This window comes from Dermacentor andersoni, chromosome 7 (assembly GCF_023375885.2).
Source record: "Dermacentor andersoni chromosome 7, qqDerAnde1_hic_scaffold, whole genome shotgun sequence".
Lineage (NCBI taxonomy): Eukaryota > Metazoa > Arthropoda > Arachnida > Ixodida > Ixodidae > Dermacentor > Dermacentor andersoni.
Window position 1 is genome coordinate 49,800,374 of NC_092820.1, and position 15,366 is coordinate 49,815,739.

At 44.7% G+C, this 15,366-nt stretch overlaps 1 protein-coding gene across 7 annotated transcripts in view; it reads right to left on the reverse strand.

Moving 5' to 3' along the window:
* The window catches only part of LOC126535281 (uncharacterized), a 93,860-nt gene that overhangs the window by 36,698 nt on the left and 41,796 nt on the right, over nucleotides 1-15,366 (reverse strand). The window contains exons 4-7 of one of the 7 annotated variants that reach the window (XR_008613391.2): nucleotides 14,864-14,947; nucleotides 11,448-11,593; nucleotides 7,753-10,296; nucleotides 1,972-2,093 (exon numbers count right to left, since the gene is read on the reverse strand). Coding sequence is in view for 1 of the 7 variants with exons in the window: in XM_072289189.1 (XP_072145290.1) it covers nucleotides 14,864-14,947 (84 nt within the window). In the remaining 6 variants the exon portion in view is untranslated. Of the gene's footprint in view, nucleotides 1-1,971; nucleotides 2,094-5,945; nucleotides 6,086-7,752; nucleotides 10,297-11,447; nucleotides 11,594-14,681; nucleotides 14,801-14,863; nucleotides 14,948-15,366 lie in introns of those variants that run through there. The other 6 variants (XR_011895664.1, XR_011895663.1, XR_011895660.1 and 3 more) reach the window with 6 other exon arrangements.

Genomic DNA, 15,366 nt, shown 5'->3' on the forward strand with positions numbered 1-15,366 from the left:
TAATGAGCTGCTGCAGGGGAGCTTTACGCCTTCGGAAACTCGCACAAATCCACTGCCAGATTTTAATTTTATTGCTGTCGTTTGTAGCCATTATAGTACCACTGGTTGACTACCCGAGCCCCTAGAGTCCGCGCTCGGTCTACCGTTTGTGCCTCGGTGGACTGCCGATGCAGCCGCTGCGCTTGCCTTTGTCTTAACATTGGGCCTTTCTAGTTGACCCACTCGAGCATCTAGATTAGTAACGACCTCCATAATTGTCGCCAGAGGTCTGTCTATTGTTGCTAACCTTGCCGCTATTCTGACTTTTTGGGGTTTGGAGGTACCTCACCCTCTCCCATCTCTCTGCCTCAGAGGTTTATAAATCTTCCTCCTCCGTTTCGCTAATGGGAACAGGGTGGGGGGCTTAACGTTTTGGTTTGCCGGCCAAGGGTTTTGGAGCCGTTGTCTCCATCTGACTACGGGGTGTTTAGGACCCTTCTTTAAAGGATTTGAAAGCCTCCCTCAGCTCAGACAGTTCTTGCCTTAATTTGTGATTTTCGGATTCTAATGCCAATATTTGGGGATTTAACTCACGTTCCGGCTGTGCCCTACCATTAGTACTCCTCGACCTTGCCCTTGTCGGTTGTCCTGGTTTCCCAGGGCCTCCGTTCTTGACTCGGTCGACCCAGGTTGCTCTTGGGGTCGACTGTGAACGGGACCTTGATCTTGCCCCAGTTCCTCAGGGTTGCGAGTTGACACCAGAAGATTCTCCGGAGCTGTGTTGTCCTTTGGATCAAGAACGCCCGCTGGAGCGGGAGCGCCCTCGTGAGCTGGAGCGTCTTCTCGTGCGAGAGCGCTTGCGTCATTCAGTCTCGTGCGTCATTTTCTAGCATCATCCGTTTGCGCTTGGAATCGTCGCTGTCGTCAATGTCGTCGGCCACCTGTGTAAAGCGCTCTTGCTGTCGTTGGCGCCTTCGACTCATTTGTCTCACAAAATAAGACATCTGGAACCTTCTACTGCATTTTTGGTCCCCAGTTGGGTGTACGCCACCACAAATAAAGCACTTGGGATCTCATTGATGATCTTCAGGCGGGGAAGTGATTCGACAGCCCCTACACTTTCTAGCACTTGCCGGATTGCGACACACGTCGGATCTATGTCCGATTTCACCACAGCCGTGTTACACATCTATCTGTCGTCAGCAGAGATTACAGGGCATGAGTACGTTACCACAAATAACGTGGTTTGGCACTCTTTGTCCTTCAAAAAGTACCACCACCGTTGTAGTTTCCTTGATCCGACGTACCTCGGCGAGGCCCGGATTTCGATGATTGAGGAAAAAGGTTTTCAGTTCCGCGTCGCTAATGTCCAGGTCGATACCGCGAACGACACCTTTGCATGTATCTTGGCCTGCTGCTCGAAGGGTCCATCCCTCGTATGCATCTTGCGTACCTTGGCGTAAGCTCTCGCGCTTTCTTCCTGCGGAGTTGATACCACCAAAATGTTTTGACAGCCGTTCGGACAGTACATGTCCTCCATCGTGTCTTCCGGCACTAAGGCTGCCAACAAGGCCAGCGCTCTGGAGAGATGTACCAGGCTGAACTTTTTAACGTCAAGGCCGCCGTGTAGATGGACAATCATCTTGATGTGATCCCTCGGTAGCATCGGGATCCTAGAGGCGGTAGCCACGCGCTTAAGCACGTTCTGCGAGGTGGCCCTGCGGCGACTTCATTTCCCGCCATGGTTAATATAGTGTATAGCCACGGAGTTTCCGCCAGCGTTAATTAACGTCTCCTTCGGCGAGTGATGGCTGTCTTCCATGAGATATCTTCCTCTAAGTTGATCTCCATGCCTTCAACAGCTAAGCCGGAGGCCATGCCTACACTCTGTCGTGCGCGTGAGGCCTACGCCTAAAGCGCGAGTTAGGGGCTGGCACCATTTCTACGTGACACGCAGAAAACAGTTCGCAAAAAGGCGAGAAATGGACCCACCGGCAAGAAATGGGCATCCACGCAATTCTTGTGATAAGACACGTCGATTGACACCAGGCTCTTGTGCGACGCAAATATCTTCTGCTTCAGCGTGAAATTGCGCCGCATGAGCAATGGCTCCGCTGCACGGAGGAAAAGAGAAACTTGAAAAATTTCACTCAAGAATTTACACCTGTATAAAGGCACATAGATTACCTGTGTGGAAGACGTTGTATGCGTAAGCGATGCGTCGATCCTCTCGGATTAAGCAGAACTTACTGTGCCGGTCCGTGTATATAAACTATCCGTCAATAGTATTGGTGGTCTCACATAAGCATAAAGAAGGTAAGTTCAAAAGTCTCCCCGCATTATACAACGGCTGCCCTTTGTCGTCATCAAGATTATACAAACACCAGTTGCTGAATAAGCATCGCCTAATAACTGAAGAATGCGCTCGACATCAATGCGAAGTAAGGATAGTAGTATTATCGGCTGTGTCATCTTCATAACGTGGGCATGCTAACTAAATTAGCAAGCACGGTGTCATGCACACATAATCAAGCATGAGGATATCTCTTTCCATGGCCGCGGAAACTCGCTGTCAAAACGCTGGAGTGAGGAGGCGTGGCAGCAACAGCGAGCGAATATTCCTTTGTGCTGCTTCTCGCTTCAACACAATCTAAGCCGCGAAAACGCAGCGCACAGCAAACTTTGTCCCGTGTGCTTTCAAGATACAGCGGCCCGGGTCGGCGTGTGCGGCCGGCGGCGCCGCCCAAACTAGAACGCCCCCCTCCCCCCTCCATCTCTGCCCTCTCTCTGGTGCTTTGCGCGCATCCTTCTCGCTTTCCTCTTTTGAGTGGGCGAGACTGAGCTATGATTGCCGGCTCACACTCGCACGGTTTCACTCGAACATACAGAAAGAGGCGCATGGTGACGATGTTATGGCCCTTGGGCTTATACAGAAGCTCACAGCGATGCCAATTGCGACACCAATGGCAGATATGCGCCTGGAGTGTGTATATAATTGCTATTGCAATACAATGCCATTAATGTATTTGAAATGGTAAAAAAAAATCGCAGTTACGCGCGATAGGCGAACAACTGATTGCGATAGCAAATTAACAGGTAGCTCTACGAAGTAAGGATAGTAGTTTTATCTGCCCTATAACCTTGTAAACATTCGCTGACTAACTAAATTGACAATGATAGAATATGTAGGCATGACTCAAGCAGGGCGTGGAGAGAAACAGACACACAGAGAGAGCGCTGTCTCTGCGTGTCTTCTTCTTTGTACGCCGTTGTTCAGTCGCGCTTACCCATTCTATGATGAATTCAAATCAACTGGCTCGTCAACGTGTTTCAATTAAATGAACCAGCATGGTGTCACGCGCGCAAAGGTAGACATGAACACATCTAGCTCGATGACAGCGGAAACTGTCTGTGAAAACACTGAAGTTAGAAGTCGCGGCAGCAACCACGAGCTATTTCACCTCCGTACATCTGTAGCTTCAACGCGAACCAAACGTCGAAAGCACAGCGCTTACGAAGCTGCCGGCACTGGACGCACTCTACAAACATCACAGATCGCTTTGAAGATGAGGCCCCTTGGGCACGCACTTTAGCCACATCGCATGCCACTTTCAAGACACACTAGCGCTGGAAGAGCTTCTGCCAAAGGCGTTTACAACGGCGTCCGCGATTCGCGTGTCCAACACGTAGTAGACACCGCGGTTGTGTCCACTCTGTACGGAGCGGCGGGCGTGGAGGACATCGAGGCAACGTAGCAGCCGCCGAAGAAGAACGCCCCTACACCTTTGACTCACGCCCCGGCCTCGCGTGCGCCAAAGGAAAGCGTACCTATCCGGGCCGCTTTCGTCGCTCGCGCACGCGAGATTATACCGCGTTCGCCGGCTCACCGTCACACGCTTTCACTCACGTGGAACCTCACCGCGGCCGCGACGGCGGAAATATACTTCGGGTGTCCATACAACTGCTATCGCAATAAATGCTGCCGGAGTAGCTCTTTAAGGAAAAAAATTCACGATCGATTGCGATACTTCCTATTACGAAATTTGAGAGCAGCTGTATGCGTGCTTTCATTGCCCGATCTATTGGATGGCACGGACAATCGTTCTCGTGCACACCTTTGAAACCAAGCGAAGGGTGGCGCAACTGCCTCGCTAATGGTGAGATCACTACGGACAGCGCGTAGGTGATGCGTGGGCGTGATTCACAGCAGTCGCCGTAAGCAGACCTCCACCTATGTTGCGCTTTGTTTTCATATATCGACCCTTTTCGACGTGGTGTTTGTTCTAGGGAAAGAAGATGACGCTTTAGGTGGCGCGTGAAGCGACCTGAGCGACAGCGCATGAATACGAAGGCATTACCGCTTCTGCCTTGCTTCAGTGCAATAAGCTGCCGGAAATACAGCGCAGTTTTCGCCAACGCACTCCACTGAAAATTGTGGAGCAGTGTATGAGAGAAGTGTGGAAACATTGACTAGCATATTAAGGGATTGTATGAATATGTGTCACCAAGCTCACTTACCATTCACGCCTTTCTCGAGAACAAAAGTATTCACTCATCTACAATCATGGTATTGCTACCCTCCAAAGAAAGGTATTCAGCCCTGGAACGTCGGTAAGAGTGAGTACCGCTCGTTAAGCAATGGCAGAGGGAGTAGCGCTCTTTTCTGTTATAGTAAGTTTCGCGCACGCGAAATACACATCTACTACAACTGACGAAAACTTACTCACATCTACTGTGATGCCTACGTACGAGGAATGAGTAAATGGGTGCACACTTGAATATACGCGCACGTTATACGCACACTAAATGATCGTGTAGACAGGACACGAGTAGCTGAATCTGAATGTTTCATGACGATCCACAAGAGTAAGCGAGTTACAAGCGATAATAGATCTTTGCTACAACGTCTTACAAAGCACGGAACAGCTACTCTTCAAACCTTGGACGCGGTAAGGTGAAATGACCAACCTTTCCGCTTCCATAAAACGGGGGTTAGCGAAGCTTGTCCTGCGCGCATCTGACCTTCGTCACGGTTAAGTAACCCACAGGTTACGGTTCGGGATTGCCTCGACCTCCCGCTCTCTCAGCTAGGGATCCTCTCGTTGCTGTCAGATTGTCTGCGTTCGGCGGCTGAACGGCTAGATCAGCGCGCCGATGGCGAGCCCTATCACAGGCGAATTCAGTCGCAGTTCGTCAAAGGCTGCCTATTCATCTGGGGAAGGTACAACGCATGCCATCCTATCCGTTTTCCGGGACTCGAAATCGAAGCGCGCGATACCCTTTCCTGACGCAAAAAAGGGGGTAAGGCGTGCACACACGGACACAAGAGAAGTGGACAGCACGAACACCGGCCGAAAGCATAGCTAGTCTGTAAAGATTCACAATGAAAAAAGGGGTGAGGCACGTGGACACCGACAAAGGAGACATGGTCCATACGAACGGCGTTCATTCGTGTGGTCCTAGTGCCACTCTGGTGACATGTCGTAGCCATCGTCGCCACCAAGCAGCTCTACGCTTTTCTTCTCACCCTTTCGCCGTACCCTCCTACTCCAATTTACGCCTCATGCTTTCAGTATCGTCAACTCCTCCACTGCCCTGCTTGCCATCTTTTCGCATTTCATCCCCCCGCGGCCCCTCGCGTTCGCTATTTCAGATTTGACTCTGCTTGTTCGCCCGGTTACGCCAACAACGCTGAGGCACGCCTACGATGAACACAGAAACAGGCGCACTGAAAAACGCAAAGGTTTGCCTTTACAAATGATGCACCCATGTTCATTTCCATCGAGGGCTGTTTTTGTAATGTTCTTCCTGAATAAGTTCTTACAGCAGGCTACAATTTGCAATTGCAAATGGTCCTAGAAGTTTTTCATGTCTTCGACATCTGCGCATCACCAATGGGTTCGGAGATAAGAAACACTAGATTTGGTAATCTCACAGAATGCTATATTCTTATTTTGATAGAATAACATATTTTACCAAGCCTTTGTTTCTAATTTATTTAGCTTCAATAAAAACAGTAAACCATACGTTGTAGACATATTCAAATTACGTGAAAAATAATATATTAGCTTTTTGGCGGCAAAAAGGAAACGAGTGCTTGATGTTTCTGAAAAAAAAAAAGATTTTACTTAGGAAAAACAGCCATTGTTATTTGTGCATCAAGTGGCAAAACGCTCCACTAGCAAAAGTACATCCTGCGAATGGAATATTATGGTTCCTCGAAGCCCACACGCACAAGTACAGTATGCAAAAATTTCCAGTCCTATCTGTTTTGTTGGAGCAAAACTTGCAGAAGCCGCTCATAACCTCTCAGATTCAAAGATATGCATGCAATCTCGGGAGTCGCTGGTTACAATGTGTGCGGCAGCTCGAAGTAAAAGTAGACAATCTTGAACACCATGCATTTGGGTGCTAAAGACGTAGGAAGCGATTTTCAAAGCCGCAAACACATCTTGACAGCCATCAGCACGCAAGCGTGCTTCTTCTTTCCTAGCCCCATTGAGGTTATGCATGGCTTGGCTAAGCTTTGCTTTCTGCTTTCAAGCTCCAGAAGCAGCCCGCAGTCACAGTGCTGTTTAGCAACCTCGCGCACTGATTCTACAATAGACGGTCGCATCCCACATTCTTAGAGAGACCGTTCATCCGTTTGTATTGGCACGTGTGGCGCTGATAGGGGAGCTTTCACAATGAATAATGTGACTTCGTCATCCCACAAGCCATACACAGTGCTGTCGTTTTTTTTTTCGCGAGAGCAGCCTAGCGAACGTGATAAACCTAACCATGAAATTATATATTTTTGCGATCATATACGTTCACTGGGAAGGTATTGTGAGCTTCATATGTATACCACGGGCGTCCCACCCAATTACGTTTATTATTATTATTATTATTATTATTATTATTATTATTATTATTATTATTATTATTATTATTATTACTATTATTTATTTAGGATTGCTGAATTGAAAGGAATTGTCTAAAGCTGCTGAAAGTAATGCGCTGCTGAACTCCACTGTCAGACACCAAACGCTATTGCGAAGTTTAATTCTTCCAGTGCAACTTGAGTTCTTTTTAACTAAAGACCATCGCATGTTCTGACAGCTAAGCTGCGCACGCGCAGTAGGTACCAACACTTGTACCAACGGTCTAGGGAAGCTATTTGTGGTGCTAAATATGCGTATTTATTTATTATTTCTCTGTCTTCAGTTTTTACTGAATATGCGGAAGATCCTTCAGTTGTGGGCGGAAGCTATGTACCACCCTCCAAGGCTGTAATTAGATTTTTAACGACGGCAGCTGAAACCTCAATAAAAGATTTAGGTTGTCATTACAATACGGATGTCACGACAGCTACACAGAATTCCTAAATAGCATGTCATACCTCTTCGGGTCAATTGATTTGCTATTGTAACCATCTCTATCCACATTTATAAGACCAGATGAGTCTAGAGTGGGAGTGGTCGTTACGGTCTTCAGCTTCAGTATCAAGCCAACCAATCAGTGTGGAAGCTGTTTGTAAGCCAACAATCCTTATTACTACATGATAAAAATTTCAAATTTATTATTCGATGTTTACACGTGCTTTAGATGCATGCGGTTTTTGTAACCTCATATTGACATGGGCGAGGCGTCCATTTTCTATATATGTATTTTTTCATACGTCTAATAAATATCAGTTCTGGGTGAGCGTGTGTGGTGTGTGTTCCATTTCATACGTCCTTTATATTTTTAGCGCTCTAAGTGTTTATTATAATGCATTACTAAGTGGCCCACCTAGCCATCCATGTGCGTCTTTGCTGAGGAGTGTGTTATTTTTGCAGTCAGTATTCCTTGGGAACTCCATACACTTCCAGGGGACTATCGGCCCGGGTATGTCTTGTCTCAACTTGTACCACAGCACAGTCCATGTTATAATGTGTACCGCATTCGGTTGCTGTTCTGAGGGATAAAGGTCAAAAACTTATTCAGACCTGGTCAGATAAAGGTCAGACCCGTCCGGTACACTATAAATTTGTCACTGTGGCCTACATGTAGCGTACTTCGATGAACATATTGCATGCTCGCTTGCGTTCACTGAGTATCTCCCACGGAGTGGGTGCCGCTCTTGGTTTAACCTCTGTTATGGTAGCTTGGGTCTCTTTTCTTGTGATATTGGATATTTGCTCTCCCCCACGACACAAACACCATTTGGTTTGACGGGAGCGAACCCGCGACATATATATTAAGGTCATCTTGTCTGAATGCATATTCACGTAGACACCATGCGCAAGCTTCGCGGCCGCCCTATCAGATAATACAGCATGTCGAGGTGGATGCGCGATAGAGGAACCCGGCCGCTTACACGCCCCATGCATGAACCACTTCGCTTTTGATATTGATTCACTGGTAATTGCACTACCTTTGACGTTCATCGTGACATTGGTTATCGAGAAATTTTGTCAAATTTCCCCAGAGCATCTAGTTAACTCATATTACTCTTCCCTTCTCTTCCCATCCCATATCGCTTCCCATCGAGGTTTGTGCAAAGAATGAGAATAAATTAATACTTTAAAACACATCATTAAAAGAATTACTTTTTAAGGACCCACCCATGTGGAACACGACATCGTGGTGTTTTAAGGAAACAAACATGAACCAGTATATCTGCATTATTACCGTCGCCTATAAAAAGGCGGCACGATTGGTTCTCTAAAAATTCTGTTCGATGAAAAGTATTTAGGCAGCATCCATCATATTACTTATTCTCGTAAAGGGCACAATTTTAAAAACATTTTGCAAAAAGCATTATAGCAAATTGATCACTGCAAAATTTCGGCTTTCGAAGCCAATTTGCAATTTATTATCAAAGAAATTACCGCGTTTACAAACAACGAGCACGTAGCCACTGTGCCTGAATGAATGAATACCTTTGTGTCGTGATTCATGGGAACTTGAGCGTGACCAAGTATTATCGCAACCAATCTATCCCCGTTTTCGGAGGCATAATTTCGGTACCAGCTGAAAATTGGCTTTTTTGTTGAAATGTAGAGGCGTCTTGTAGAAAAAAAGAGGAGCCGTAAGCGTTGTTGAACCAAAACTCAACGGAAGCCACAAAACACAGTTGTCAATTTAAGCCAATTGCGAAAACGAACGAACTGGAGAACTAGTGTGGGAGACAAGGAAAGAACGTTTTTCTTGTTGAGTGCTCCCCAAAGCTCATCGCATCCTGTTCTCGAACGCATTTGTATCGTATGTCCCCCCACCGACCGTCAACCATTGACCGCCAGCTATGGACGAGCGACCATCGGCAATCACGAAACTAGGTGACAGGTAAAAAAAATACAAACTACTAGCTTTAAACTGTCAAATAGAAATATCTTCCTGAAGGTGGCAGAAAAATCGCAAAGCTCATGGCTTTTCGTGTGGACAAACAATTTCATCTGGACATTATGGCATACCTCAAACGTTATTTCATATGCATTTGTTTATATAGCTTGGGATAATTTACTAAAAACAACGTAATTCTGTTCGAAATGCTACCAGTGCTGCGACCTAAATTACTTTGAAATCACCCTCTCAAACTACCCCTATGTTTCAACTGTATGAGAAGACCACCCAGGGAGCATGAAAAGCTTTACATATCACTACATCATGTTAATAGGAGATAAGTGGTAACAAGTGCGTTGACATCTCCAGAAATGTATTTTACAGGCGTTCGCAGTTGCCAAAAGAAGATTTTGCCATTGTTGGTAAATTTCAGTAAACGAAAGCTTCTATTTGCTTTTGTCCAAGGAGGCCAATTTGCATTTATAAATACTATATTCAAGTTACATTTTAACAATGGAATTGCTGAAATCATAGAATAGGTACCTAATAAATAAAACACTAACGTACTACCTAGCTTAGGTAACTAAATAATAACGACACATCTAGAACTGTGAGGGCTTCATGTTATAAAAATCTTACATACCCACAAAAGTAACCTAATCTAAGCTGGACAAATACTCGTGAGGTAGCATATAAATATGATTGGTCGACTGGTTATATTCTGCTATAGTGCTCATATTTTTTTCTGCCCCTTCTCGTTCTGTTTGCTGTTTTTCGTTTCCGCATACACTTCATTTACACAGTTATTTTGGTGAATTTTTTACTACTTTTTTCTGCCACCTATAACCAACAATGAGGACTGCCCACTGTTATCAAATATATGTTGACACTGCGGACGGTAGATCACGTTGGCTCGCTTTACATGCATAAGGAAGTGGCGCAAGCATTTCTTCTCAGGGCCTTCTTTAGTAGAGGAATTCCGAACTCGTAGGTTGAAAGTGGGGTGTTTGCCTGTAAAAAAAGAAGAAAATATCAATCTTCTCCCAATATTCTTCACACAGCTGTTGGATAATGGCCAAGATAGTTTGTCGCTGAAATGGAAGTAATACCTAGGTGTGACAACCATGATATAAATGACGACGTAACATTAGTATCCTGCAATAGCCTACCCTTATCTACGTAACAGCTAATTTCATGTAACAGCTGTCCACGCGGTCCTCAAAACACAGCGCAAAAGCGAGCTATCGTGTTTTTGACAAAGCGTTCAGCCCATTTGGTGCCACACGCCACGCCCAAGATGAGCTGCAACGTATTCACTCTCTTTGTGAAATCACCTTCCTTTGGCGAGAGACAAATGACGAATGCCCATTGGATAACATTGTGGCTGCCGTAGAGCATTTATAAAACACAAATATATTACATCCAGTACAATCTGCTCGTTGCATAGCAAATCACGGTGAAATAGCAAACAATGACACATTGGTAATATTGCCTTTCGTCGTCGTTTTACGTTTGCCAATTACCACTTTTCCAAATTTTATTGTTATGCAGATGTCTCTCACCAGCATGACGGACATTCTTCATCCGGCACTTCATGAATGAGGGAGCAAATTTAAAGTGGAGAAGGCAAGCTGAATAAAATGTTACGAGTGACCTAATTTCTAAGAATTGTCGGTATATTTCTTAATTTATTTTTTCGGTTACCTGACAGGCTCCCGAAGGAGTAGTGCGTGAGGGGAGGATACAGGGAATTAGCAAAAAGAAAGGAGTACAAAGAAATTATACGAAGAAAATGTACCATTTTCAAGTTTTAGGGGTACTAATGGCTCCTCTTAATTTTAGAGTTAAAAGCAAAAGTTCAATTATCAAGAATCAAGAATAATAGAAAATTATGAATTTCCAGGCAGGTTGTAACGATAGACAAGGAAACCACAAGAGACTACATTTCGGATATAACAGTATAAGTTCAAACTACGAATTCTCGGCTGGGTGCCCCGGCTGCAAGAATATTCTTTTTTTAATGTCCTACGGTTCGTGAACTTTTGCCCTAGACCGCATTGTTAGCCTAATATAATTACTGCAGCAAACTGAGGCATAAAATGAGATTCGCGAACTGAGAGGAATAGGCTCGCCAATGCATTCATGAGCTGATTGGTCCTGACCTTTTCTGTTGCAGGTTTGTCAAACTAGTGGATAAGATCTGAACACACCCTTTTGGTAGCGCTTCTTTTTACGCTGTCGCTGGTTCACTGTATATCTCATTGCAGCTATTCTTTTGAACTCCAGCTTAACAGGGGTGTATCCATTTCTATTGGATCGGAAGAGTGAAATGCATTGGGTCAATCTCCACCCTGCTGGTACAGGGTTTCAGAAAATTCAGGGCTGTAGGCGTCGTTCTGGATTATCCCGCGTTACACCAAAAGCATATCACTTTTCCAGGAAGAGTGAAATCAACGAATAAAAAAACTGTCGAAGCGTCATCCGCAATGCATTGGGTGACGTTCTCGGAACTTAGCTTGATCGCCGATGTTTCTACTGGACAGGAGCACTGCTTGCCCTAAACATTGAAATATTGCCTCTGAGATGGGCCTCAGCTTCCTTGCTTTGATGTTCGACCACTTGTTGTCGCTTCGGTGAACTATACGACTATTTCAGGAATGTGTTCACAATATTGCGTCCTCAGCCAATCCCGTACATTTACGTTTCATGAAATGATTGGTTTCGCGGTCGCATACGGGTAATCGTATGCTATGCGAATCACCTACTCCACATGTGCTTATCAATAATTCGGGACAAAAACATCAAGAACATATTCTACGAGATGTTGCAGGGACGCTATTACATGTAAGACTGACGTGAATGTACAAATGGTTCAGATGTGGCAACTTAACAGGTCAACGAAATTCCATTTTATGGAAAATTCAACAGAAATCCTGAGAATTTTCCGCTAATGCTTAAGCATTCTTTGGCTCAGCAGCTACTTTGATTTAACTTACTTCAGCCAGCTTATGCATGTGTATCTAACGCTACCAATCATTTGCTAATACAATAATGTAACAATTATATGTGGTAACATGACCAATTCTGCATTATTATTACAGATCTGTCGGATGAACTGAGCCGGAACGCCGTCACAACCGGTTTTCTTTTGCGATACCGCAGCTTATCTTATTTTCTTGTAACAACCGTGGCGCAGCAATGGCGACATCGCCAATTTTTTTTTCGGACGCTACGAATAACCGACTTTACACCATTATAACTTGTACTAACCAGTTTATCTTAACTTTTGTTACAGCCTTGATGCAGCGACGGTGACGCAACCAGTTTTTTTCTGTAAGGCTACCAATCTGCTATTGTACCAAAATAATGATTTCCTATGTTAAATTATTTGTTTTATTTTTTGCTATGACGTTAACGCGGCGACGCCGACTTAAGCTGCCTAAATTTTTGACGATGCTACCAGGGGCCCTATAACGTAAAACTATTCCAATATTTTTCTATTCCAATCTCCTGACGTCAAATTTGCGTAACCACTGACGCAAGCACCGGGCGGTCACCCACAGGGTTGTCTGTAAAGACCAATCAAACACTCTTCTCGTTCATAGGAGGTCACTTTTGTTTGCTTGAAAAACGAATAACATTGCCTACACTGAGCCGCTTGTCGCATCTAATTGGCTGACAAGAGGCGAGGGGAACGCTCAAGTGGAGAGGGATCCACTGGGGCAGAGCCACTGCACTGAAAATTGATAACCGGATGAAGAGGGTGGTGCTGGCGTCTGCGATTGGTCGGCTTTCCCTTACTTAGCTTGTGTTGGCTGGTCGAAAATCGCGGCGGCATGCAACGGAAGCTTAAGAATGACGCTAAAACTGACCATTAGCAAAGAAGAGTTGGCAGAATGAGGTGGTAAACGTGCCGAATGTGCTCGAAAACGTTACACGGCCACGCAAGAAATTTTATTATACGCAAATACACCCATGCTCTCCGGCAGGTGCGAGTAGCCAGCGTCTCAGCGATCGGCGGCAGCCATCTTTTATTCCTTTCGGAACGGGGCAGCCTGGGCTATTCCGAAGAAAATTCAGTTTTGTTCGGCAAATTAATGCATCTTTATCGCGTACACGTCACTTTGACGTGGTGAGTTTGTGCGGTTTTGTGACGTCGCGTGACAGGCAGGTGAAATGGGTGCAGCCCGAAAACTTTTTACCAATAGCCGAGGGCTAATTGCGAAAGGGGTCGAGTCAGAAATAACTGTTTTTCTTTTTTTTGTCATATCATGCATAATCAGTGTGTACACATCATATCAAATGGGGAGCTATCGCGGTTTTCGTGACGTCGCGGGACAGACAGGTGAAGTGGGGGTGGTTGAAAAAAGTTTTTCACCAATCGTGAATGGCAGATAGGAGAATTGGAAGAGAAAAGTTTGGCATAGTTTTACGTTATAGCGCCCCAGTCATGTACAATTATATTAGTATAGTGAATGATTTTGAAACGGAATTTTGAAATTTTGATATAGTTGAAAATGATTAGTAAAGTGAATAATTTTAAGTTATTGTTCCTATTTGGGTTTGAATGTAGAATTTCCCATTTGAAAAATATTTGATTTGTAAATCTTCGTATTCTCCTCCTGCTATAGCCCTGTGTAAGGGTTGGCACTACCTGCAAATAAATAAAATAAATAAATAAATACACGTGTAAAGGTTTTTTTTTTCTTGTAACGACGTTGACGTGGCGATGGCTACGTAGCCAGTCTTTCTCTAATGCTAGCAGTCATCTACTATACTACTATAATAACGTATATATGTGTTAACATGACCATTTACGCATTTGTTTTGCACATATGGGCCGTCACGGAACGGGTATATTTTGTTTACTGATGTTATTTATTACATACTTTGCACGCGAAATTGTTATAGGGTGGATGACATGCAATATTGGGACACAAGAAGTAGAACAATGCTTATACGAGTTTTATAAAGGCAAGTCATTCCAGTCAATAATGATGCGTGGAAAGAAAGAATCTTTAAACAGGTTGGTTGGGGCAAAATAGGGATTAGAGCATTTTGGTGATGTTGGCAATTAGGGTTACTCCCAAAAGAATGCTCAGGCAATACTGTAGGAGTGTAGGAAATAAAGGTAATAGAGAGAAACCTCTTAATGCATTTTTTTGGCTTGAACTGGGTGTGATGTAAACTGAGGCCAAAGTAACCTTCACTTTCAATAGTATAATATGGCTCACGCAAACATCTGCCTGCGATTTTACGGCCCAAGTTTTTTCTAATGCTACCAATAGCGTACTACTAGACTGCTATAACAACTGCGCCCGTTAATTTGAGCAATTATGCACTATTTTGGAGATAGAAAGCCTCCTGGGAGGCATAGATATTGCCAGGGTACTCACCAAGGATTGTCTTTGCATTAGTAGGTAATAATAAGTGTTATGACTACAAACAAAAATAGCGTCCATAACAACTTTGTGAGTACGGTTGACTGCACACTGTTGACCGTTCCAATGCGCTGCTGAAATATTTCTGTAGATAAGATAGAGATGTCTAAACCAGCTATTATGGCAGAAGAACTTACCGCCACTCTTTGCTACTCTGATAACTGCGCAGCTAGATGTCGAGCTCATATAAATGATGTCCTCGGAAAACCTCATCTCACCACCTGAAAAGGCAACAAGAAAAAAATTGACAGAGCCCAACTTACGATGACAATTACGCTTAGCATTGGATCAGTATAGCTACGCAACCTATTCTCATCATTGAAACGGATTATGTATGAGGCGTGTACTGCAACGGGACTCTTCTTTCGCCCTTCCCTAAATATAGTGGTGCCATTCAACGGAACCACTTTTAAGCATGCCAGTGCATGAAAAAGCACAGAAACACATCATGTGCCAACTGTGCTCCTCTCTCGCGCATCGTTGTGGACTCGCTGCCCACTCCGGTGGCGCTGCCGGTAAAAATTCACATGGCGGCCTAGACAACAAACGTGGCGCATCGCTGCCTGCAAACAGTGAGAATTCTCCCCTCGCTTGCTGAACACCCACTTGCACATACTCAGTGACCCAAGTTGGTGAGATG